The sequence below is a fragment of the Nymphalis io genome, chromosome 20 (genome assembly GCF_905147045.1).
Source record: "Nymphalis io chromosome 20, ilAglIoxx1.1, whole genome shotgun sequence".
NCBI lineage: Eukaryota > Metazoa > Arthropoda > Insecta > Lepidoptera > Nymphalidae > Nymphalis > Nymphalis io.
Genome location: NC_065907.1, coordinates 6,255,311 through 6,266,038, shown reverse-complemented (window position 1 = coordinate 6,266,038; position 10,728 = coordinate 6,255,311). Strand labels below are relative to the sequence as shown.

General features: G+C 33.2%; 1 protein-coding gene across 1 annotated transcript; it reads left to right on the top strand.

The window, feature by feature from the left end:
• The first annotated feature begins 62 nt into the window (after nt 1-62).
• Nucleotides 63-6,071, top strand: LOC126776337 (golgin subfamily A member 5-like). Its single transcript, XM_050498791.1, has 9 exons — nt 63-156; nt 299-712; nt 783-941; nt 1,066-1,276; nt 1,667-1,942; nt 2,940-3,132; nt 3,430-3,708; nt 4,206-4,397; nt 5,077-6,071. Exons 2-9 carry the CDS (start codon nt 328-330, stop codon nt 5,155-5,157), a joined length of 1,776 nt encoding a protein of 591 aa, XP_050354748.1. The 5' UTR covers nt 63-156; nt 299-327; the 3' UTR covers nt 5,158-6,071.
• The last annotated feature ends 4,657 nt before the right edge of the window (nt 6,072-10,728 follow it).

Genomic DNA, 10,728 nt, shown 5'->3' with positions numbered 1-10,728 from the left:
TTTTTTCTACATTTAATTTACAGAGTACTAAATGTTTTTGTTTCCAACTTTGTTTACGTGTCATTGTCACTTGTCAGTGTCAATATAATGAAATTGTTTTTGTGTCATTTTCATTTATAATTCAGGAAAATTTTTGGCGTAAATTACTCATGATCGGTAATTACTAAACTTTTCACGCTTAATAAACTAAACACTATTGTTAATACAAACATAATATTTCTTTATCAATATACAGTACATATTATTGTTAGGCAAGTGAAATGATATAAAATAATGAGTAAAAATTTTAACATTTTAGGTGAAACAGCGTAAACAGTAGTACTTTAAATGTCATGGTTCTCGGACCTCGCTGGCAAGGCAGAAAGCCTGCTCAACAATCTCGACGAACAGACAGGTGCAGTTCTGCGGAATAATAATGGCGTAAAAGAAACGTGGGGTCCAAAGAAGAAAACGATTTCTAGGAATACGAAAAGAAATTCAAATGTACCTGAAACAAGATCTAGTTATGGACCTTCAGGTTCACCAACAAAATTTCACCAGCCACGGACTGCAATTAAACAAAGCCAGGACAATGTTAAAACAGCCCAAGAAAATAACAGAAGAAAGTCACCTGGAAGAAAACCTACTCAATATCTTAATAACAGTCCAAAGACAGTAGTTGGTGATTTCAATGACAATAAAGCAATGCATCAATATGGACTCAGACATAGAAGTGGGTTTCTTCAGATTGTTCTTTGAATTAATTTTAACAAAATACTTTAAGTTTAATTATTTCTTTTCAGGATACAGTTTGCCTTCAGATTTAGAAATATTAGATAATGATAACATAGCATATAATATGCAAAACTGTGAAATTGAAAATGCAATGTTGAAAAATGAACTTAATGTTATGAATAGAGAGGTTTCAGAATTGCTTGACAGATTAAGCAAAACAGAAGATGGTATGCATTTATTTGATATTATTACCAATAGTATCTTCAACTATTTAATTAGAAATATTTTTATGGTACATCTATACTTATGTTATTTTTCCTTTATATCAATGTGGTTAATGTTGGTTATTAGAACTCAAAATCGTACAGACTAAATTTGAAAATAGTGAAAAACTAAACCACATGTTAAAAGAAGAAAAAGAAACATTGGTCGCTCAAGGTGATAAAACAAAGCAACAAGAAAATGAAGTGAACAATTTACAGAGCAAATACATAGAACAGAATCAAAAACTGGAATCGAGTGTTCATGCATTGGAATATAAAAATGTTGAGTTAGAAGAAAAGTAAGTGTTAAAATATATCCAATGGAAATTTTTTAATAATCTACTTGTTTCTTTGTATTTATCCAAATACTAATTGATATGGGCCTTTATCATTGTTATAGCTTTTAATTTTTAATAGTATAGTATATTTTTAAGTTATTAATATTTTTTTTGAGATATTGGTATGTGTTTGGGATAATTTTAGTTTAACCTAGTTATTATGTAGTAATATTAGAAAAATATGCATTACACAATAAATCTGTGTGGTGGTGTCATTCAGGGTGGTATCTTTTTTAATTTAATGTTAGTTTCATTACCTAAAGTCATCTCATTATAAAAAATATATTTCATTTGGGGTTGGAAGGAATGTTGTCTTTATGTTTAATTGAATGATGATGACTTATGTTTCAGAGTTAAAAAACTCACAGGGGAATTAAGCAATAAAGAGGTAGCACAAAATAAATTAGAAAATGAGTTGCGACATGCACAAACAATGATAAGTGAAAAACAAAATGAAATTGAAAAGTCGCAGGCAGAGTGTCATCGCTTAGAGAAAGATTGGGAAGCATACAAATTGAGAGTTAAGAATATGCTTTTTGCCAAAGATGATGAAATTAAGTCATTACGTGAAGGAGGCAACTCTACAGAAGATACAAAGATGTTAGTGGAGCAGATAGAGTCGCTAAAGTATGTATTTTATGTACTAAGAAATATAATGTTTTTTCTATATTTCACTCAGATTTATACATTGATTATTATAATTATCTATTAATTTACACAGTAATCTCATTTGTGTTATCTAGTTCTACTTAATCAAGATGTATTTTTTTTATCTTTATATCTATATTTCGTAATCATAGTTAACTCATTTAGTGCGACGCAAGTTGATATTTTCATTTTGATATAGGTCATATCAAGCAGGTTGGCATAAATCATTATTGCATATATAATGACAATAATGGTTCTTATTATAATAAGTAATGAGTGCTGCTTGTGGTTTCTCGTAAATAAAAATTGAAAATACTTGATTGATCAATTATTTTATCTTTAATAGCATCTGAATCTATTAAAAATCTTCTGCAATGCTTATAAAGGTTAATTTTTTCAACAACATTAAATGGCTTAAAGTGTCCTCACAATTTATATATATAATTGGAAGAAACTTAACACCTTACTGCTCCTTTTTCTGTCTCCTGGTCTCCATTCAAAGACTTTTCTTCATCAATATCACTCCTTCCGACGACATATCTTGCTTATGGCCAGTTCAACTTTTTATTAGGTGGTAGGGCTTTGTGCAAGCCCGTCTGGGTAGGTTATCCCTCTCATCGGATATTCTACCGCTAAACAGCAATACTTAGTATTGTTGTGTTCCGGTTTGAAGTGAGCCAGTGTAACTACAGGCACTATATTACCAATCCAAGGACCCCAAGTGATTTTGCCGCTGAGGCTGTTGATAAAGAACCACGTGTTGAATGCATATTTAATCACTATTAGCAATATGTGCTATGTTGCTCGAATACTTTCATCTTCAGATATTGACGATAATTGGATGACAGATTATGTCTCGATTTTAAGAACACTTATCACTGGCAAATTTAGCGCATGGATAATTCGGTGGTGCTTGAACTTTCGATTGTCAATTTCGATATTTTCGACTTTCAATCAATTTTTTTTTTCCTTACAGAGAAGAAAGGGAAGATTTATCACAATCGATATCTCGTGTGCGTCAGGAATGCGATGATATGAAACACAGCATGTCCCAGCTGGAACAACGGTACAGCGCAGCCGAGCGTGTCGTCTCAGCACTACGAGAGACACTGAAGGAAGAACGTAGTTCTAGAAACAGGGCGGAAATGCAATGTCTTACTTTGGGAAAGGTGTTGCATGCATATCTTGACTTTTTTGTGTATTTAAACTGCATGGACTTCTAATGCCATGTTGTAAATGTACCGCCACTTGGGAAAAACCTTAGAAGAATAGTTGTTTTTTTTTTTACTATTTATAGGCAGCCCTCTCAGTGGAACATTTTCAGTTAACCTAACCTAACTTTTATAAACTCAGTAGTCTTTTCGCGGATTTACACTTGCTATCTTCGATTACATTCCAAAAGTCCTTATGGTATTAATAATAAAAAAAAATGTTAATTTCATATTTTTTCTAAATCACGTTTTTAGGAATTACAATCTTTACAAATCGAGTCTGCAGAGACTATAGCAAATTTGCGAGGTGCTTTAGAAAACAAAGAAGAAGAATTAAACAATCTAAGGGAGACAGCGTCCGCTGTTCCCATAAGTGACGCCAGTGCTTTGAATGTGGCCGATTATGACGTCATCAAGGATATCGATAACGAAAAGATTCATTATTTAACGCAAATGCTGATACAGAAACAAGGCAAGATAGATACACTGTTGGCTGATAATAATATATTGAAAATACAATTGGATAAATTACAGGTATGTGTTTTAGTAAAGTCTTAATGAGGTATATTATAACTGAACCAGATTATATTACAGATGATAAAATAGCTTGAAGTTAGTATTCGTTGAATGAAAAAACTATTCGCTTCTTAGATTTATGTTATGAATTGTTTGACTGACGCCATTGACGTAGTCAGCAGCCAACTGTCAGCGATCGTTACGCTATTATTGCTTTTCCATACGTAGTAAAATGTTCATTTACATGAATCCGATATTATGTAATAACGCCATGTATAGTCGTTGACTCCCGGCGGCCGATTATACTACGTCATGCGCCGCGGACACTGATTGGCTACTCAGCAGACCCGCTCGTCCGTCAGCCGCTCAGCTTCCGCAGAGTTTAAACGATAAATGCAGTTTGTCTTCACGTTTACACTAATATTAAAAGTGACCCTGACCCTGAACCTGAGTTTATGTTATCTGTGGAACACTCGTTAATTGGTTTAAGTGTGCAATATAATTTTTAATTTCAGTCGAAACACCGATCAGATTTGGCGTCACTCCGTTCGAAGTATTCACACAGCGTTGTTCATTTACAAGATGGCGACACTCGTATCCGCTCCAGGCTGAATTATTCCGAATCACCTCTATCTGCACTATCATTACGTATTGGCGTTATGATGAAGAGATTTCCAATAGTTAGACTGTTTATTTTGATTTATATGGTAAGATAAAAAGCAAAAACGATTATTTTAACATTTCCTTACTTTTTGTTCGTTCGATGATAATGTGACCGTTCCCAGAGCACAAACAACTGCGCGGAAGATATAGTGCCCTAGTATGTGAACACAGGTGCACTCTCATAATCTAAAAGGACCGAAAAGAGTTCAAACGCTGGACCTGCAATGGTTTTACGTGCTTTCCGAGGCACGGGAGTGTTAACTGTGCATTTTTAAATATTTAATAAAGTTTTTTTTTGAAACTTGGGTTCTGATCCCATGATCTCGAGAGCGTTTTGGGGTTTGCCAATAGATAAATGACGCAGTCGAGTCTTATTCAGTTACGTTATTCATGTATTTTTTTTTATAGAATAGGAAGGCGGATGAGCATATGGGCCACCTGATGGTATGTGGTCGCCAACGTCCATAGACATTCGCATTGTAAGAAATGTTAACCATCGCTCACATCACCAATGCGCTACCAATCTTGGGAACTAAGATGTTGTCCCTTGTGCCTGTAATTACACTGGCTCACTCACCCTTCAAACCGGAACATAACAATACCAAGTATTGCTGTTTTGCGGTAGAATATCTGATGAGTGGGTGGTATCTACCCAGGCGAGCTTGCACCAAGCTCTACCACCAGTAATTCATGTATGTAATAATTGACGTTACAAAATTACAGATCGGCCTACATTTATGGGTGCTGACAGTGCTCTTCACGAATACGCCAGAGGACTACGTGCCGCGACCGACAAAATTATGAATGTATTATAATTAATAACACATTGTATGTTTAAACGAATATCACACAGTACCTTGTGTAAATATAGCAATAATATAATTTGCCACGCAATTGTGTGCCTTCCCCCTCACCGATAAGAAGCAAATATACCTACTAATGTCTTGAAGCTAATTTATATAAATTAAAATGAATTTAAATACAAAATAATTAAACATATGTGTAACTATTTTCCCATTAAAAAAGGAAGTAATAATTTGTTATGAGATTATCTGTCGCGAATCTCTAAAAAAAAACATTAGTTCTTCATGCCATAGAATAACTTGCCAGTATCTATTTTTATTAATTTACAACTAATTTTAACGTTCTTTTAAAAAATAAAATTATATTTATTTTATTTTATTAGGTTACAAATGTATAATCAATAAATTGTTATACATGATTTCTTCTTTTTGTACTCAAAGAAAGTGACAATCCGAGAGTAGACAATACATGCGAATAGAATCCATTAAATAGACGGGCCGGTTGGCGTGGTTGGTAGATACTTTTTCACGCCGAAGGATGTGGGTTCGATTCCCACCCAGGACAGACATTTGTGTGCATGAACATGTCTGTTTGTCCTGAGTCTGGGTGTTATTATCTTTATAATTATGTATTGATAAAAGAAAAGTAGTATATCAGTTGTCTGGTTTATAGCGTACAAGCTCTGCTTAGTTTGTGATTAGATGGCGTGTGTATTCACACACGGCATTCTTCACGGCTGGGACATTCGTCCCAGGACATTATTATTATCAGTATTTTATAAACAAATTGGCCGTGGGATCTGGCGTATGTAGAAAACCGAGTTTTTTAGGTACTGAATGAATTTATAGTTAAGGAAACCAATAAATAAATATGGTGTCAAATAAATAAAAACGTAGTTTCGTTACTACAATAAATATGTTTGTCTTATTATTATAAATATATATGTACACTGACATTTCATATGATCGTATTATCCCAAATGATCCACGCTGAGTCTCGCCGCAGACCTGGAAGACCTGTGTTCAAATCCCAGGTCGGGCCAATTAAAAGTTATTAGGTTTTTCTGTCCGAAAATTCTCAGTAGCAGCCCGGAATTCATTCCGGTCGTGTCGGATTGCCGTCTTATCGGATTATGATAGAGTTCGAATCGAATAGAGTTCACCGGTGTTTGCGCACACGCTTGTACACTGTAATATCTCCTGCGACGTTGGCTAATTTCTCTTGAGATTGGACGCCGTGACCGAAATCGGTCTGGAGGACATTATATAAATGTACATGTAGCAACGAAATAGATATGTATACATACATACATGCACACATATACAGGTAGCATACGCGCCACGCAAAACAAGGGAATAGATCAGGGGCGTGGCTTCTTGCCGTCACGGCAAAAGAATCGGTCATACCCCCGAGGTGCGTCAAGATATTTTATATAATTTTTTTTAAATATTTAAAACAGTATGTATATATATGACAGTATTTTTTTGCTTTGGCTTAAATTTGCTTAATTGTATCTTAAAATAATTAAACCATATTCCTAGTTTTATTGCATTATAACGAAAATATTTTATAAAAGTATAAGGTTTATATAAAGACCACGAGGGTTATACCGCTGATTTTGAATGGTTGCACTCGGCTACTTCCCGTTGTAGTAGGAACTCGGCTAGTTCCCTCACATGTGACGACGTAAAGGCATTTTCCTACAATAACAAACAAAGAGTATATTAAAGTAAGCTCGGATGTTATTAGATGTACTCGAAGGATAAAAAATATGAAATATCACGTTTTTTAAGGATAATAAACCTCTTCGCGTTCGAGGCGAGCAATATTTTTGTTTAGAATCGATATTTTAACAAAACACTTTTATTTAAACCCCGTATTTATGTTATTTATGCTCAAAAGTAAGTAAAGCTCAAAGTTATAATTAGAATACTAGGTAAAGCTATGACAGGTGAAGTTCGTAATGAATAGCGAATTTTCTTAGCCTCAAATCGAAAACTTGCCGCTTTGTCAATGATTAACCGGTGGTCCCCAAATCTGATGCTGTCCAAACATAATACACAAAATGTTTTTTTTAATTACCTACGGCCTAACGGCGGTATGGACTATTAGGTTTGGTCGAACAAGCAATTTTAACAGGTTATTTCTATCAATAAAAACGTCGTCGCGTTTGGATTCTACTACCACTTACCATCAGGTGGAGTGGAGTCATCAGGTGGAGTGCCCTCCCGGCGAATATAAAAAAAAAAAAAACTGGTTAATTTAGCCCATTGGCAGGGCTTTACTCTTTTTTAATATTAAAATAATTAATAAAATTATAAAGTATGCAACCAAAACTTTTTATAATATTTTATACAAAAATCCCAGTGTAATCGGTCATCCGGTTAGGTCATTATATATATATTACTTGTAAAATATTGCTCTATTCATTGTACATCAACGTATAAGTTATAGGGGCGTTTTAGTATTTTAAGAATGTAGTTTTAGTAACACGAATGTAGAAGTGACTGGGAATTTACGAATGGTAGTTTACCCGCAATGAGTCACTGATTATTATTATTTTCCTATAGGCGTTATATATATTTTAAAGTATATTTGTTAGGTGGATCAATAAAATTATTCATATGTGTACATAATTATGTAGGTATCATTAATAAAATCGACAAAGATACAATCAGAATATTGTACGTGGTTATTCAAGTAGGGCTTTATCTTATAATATCACAATGAACTTTGCCCTTGAGTTTCATATTGTAATATCTATATCTACTTAATATGTAGTGTAGATAGTTTGTATGCTGGAATGAGCTAACCTCTTATTTTATTTTTATTGAGGAAGGTTATAAGGCTATAATTTCATGCTTTGCCCCTCAGTAACGGTAAACGTCAACAAATCGTTGAACCCTACCGTATACATATTTAGTTAATGTACTTTATTATTATGTACTCATTAAATGAAAGAAACAGGAGAGAAAACGTGATAAAACCACAGGTCCGACTCGTAAGTATGTGGGTTAAATATTGTAAGAATGTGTGAAGTGGGAAGCTCACAAAAAAAGTTATCGTTATCGATTAGGATTACCTTCCGTCCAATTATTTATTACATCAAAACGATCAAAACAATGATTTTAATTATTGTTAATATTTTATAGATTTATTTTTTTCTTAACAGTTATTTTTAATTTATTATTATTTTTAAAAAACTGTTTAAGTTTTGCTACACAGACCCGGGCTTATTCGGGCTATAGGAAAATTCGCTCCTGTCTGTTTCCGTGAGCCGTAGCGCGAATAACCTTCCCGAAGAATTGTGCTTTGAAATTCAAAAATACTTTTTAAACCTCACTAGTAGTCCCAGAGGCTAGCATGTTCAAACAAAAAAAAAACCCTTCAGATTTATTTTTATTAAGTATAGATAAGATTTATAATTTTTAATATTACAAACTTCATATAGCCGATCTATATGCTGCCAATGAAAAGACCATATTAGCAGTTACATGTTAGTTTAAATAAAACACGAAAACAATAGTTATGGGTAAATTTCAAAACCGCAACACGACGCTCATTCTTAACCGAAGTATTGTATGTTTTATTGACAAAATTTAATATGCTCTTGGACGCGCAGTTAGCTGCCAGTGCGCAGTTCTACTTTATACTTTAATCTCCTATATTCTATGGGCTGTCTTCTCTACACTGATAAATGTGAAGCATTTTACATGGTATTTATTTTAGTCGTTTTACTATATAGTTATATTCTCCGACTGCCATTTGGCAACTGGCCATATTTGAGCCAGGTACGTAATTGTCGTTATTGTCAAAAAAGTTTGATGATGAGAGTTCTATGAATAGGTTAGGTTACACTTCCATTTGATACTGAATATTGTTGTAAGGAACGTAATGACGCAATGAGGTCACATAATTGCTCTAACATAATTATTTAATAATATACACATTTATTGTTACTGTATTTTGTGGTTTGGTAGGTTTCGTGGACTTATGCATACCATGCGACAAAATCTATCTATTGCCTCTATTATTATATAATATATATTGCCATTTTCAATAGTATGCTATTTTTTTATAAAATCTTGCACGGACGAGTAAATAGCCCACTTAGTGGTGCTGTAAGAAGTAATAACCGTTTCTTACATCGCCAAACACCATCAAGTCTGGGATCTAAAACCCTTGTGCCCGTAATTACACTGGCTTACTCACCTTTCAAACCAGATCACGATAAAAGTAAGTATTTCTATTTAGTGATAGGTTATCTGAAGATTAGTTGGTACCTACACAGACAGGCTTGCACAAAGCACTGCCGCAAATTTCTTTGTATTCTGAAGAAGAATTCTGCATCTCATAGTAAAAATACCCATATTATTCTTCTTATTTTGCTGATTCCTTGCGGTTGATAAATCCTATGCGTTTGCGGGTTTTCAGTAGAACTGCTGATACAAATAATATTATTTTATTTCAAACAAAATATTGGTTTTAGAGTAGTTCATTTTTTTATTGCGGGTATTACCTTAACTACTATCGAAGTTTCCTTATATTTGATAAGCGATATTGATCGGCAAGAGTTTATTAGAAGTTTAGTGCGTTTCATGGAAAAGTAGTAACAACTTCTTGCTAAAATGATAAAACTAAATGTTAAAGGTCATTTCATACAAAACTATCGTAGCTATTTTTTATTAACAATATTTATTATTTTTTATTAATTTAATTTTTACGTTTAATTTGTGTCATCAAAATATTTCAGAATTAGGTTTTACACTTATGTGTAAAACCTAATTCATTAATGATTATTCAAACTATCTAAATATAGTTTTAATAAAACTATATTTAGATAGTTTGAATAGTTTTATATCTTCTTATATTTTTAAATGATAAAGATTGATAGATTATGTATGTATAAAGTTGTTCTTCTGTCATGAGTAATTTGACATTCGATAGAAGAAGACAAAGCATTTTTGCTAAAGAAATGAAATATTTTATCACTATTCTCATTGATTACTTGTATATAAGTACCTAAACATACGTTTACCGTTCCATCGGGTTATAAGAGTGCCCTTGTTTTTGCGCACACACTTGTGCATTATAATTTGTTCTGCGCAGTTGGCTAATCTCTCTTGAGATTGGTCGCCGTGGCCGAAATCGGTCCGGAGGACATATGTAATAGGTATAATATTAATTACTTTTAGTTTATGTTTCTCCTGGTCCCTCTCGAAATGACCGAGAAATAGCCAATTCACAAAGTTTTTAGAGAGGTAAAAGAATACTAAAATGTTTCTGTATACGAAAGTGTAGCAATGCTACTATTCCATACGATTTCTGTAACTTTAGCGGTAGGCGATAGATCTTTCAGTAAAGACTTTTTTAAGAAATAATATGAGACAAGACCGACCAATTAAATGCAATTGAAAGAAAGGCAGCACCAAACCTAGACTTGAGTAATATGATTTATGTATGACTTGGGTAATTTATGAAAATTAAAGCTCTAAAGAAATTGTGAATTTGTATGAGAATTATATTAACAATAATTTTTCTTTATAGTATTGATCTCAGTAAAATAAAATT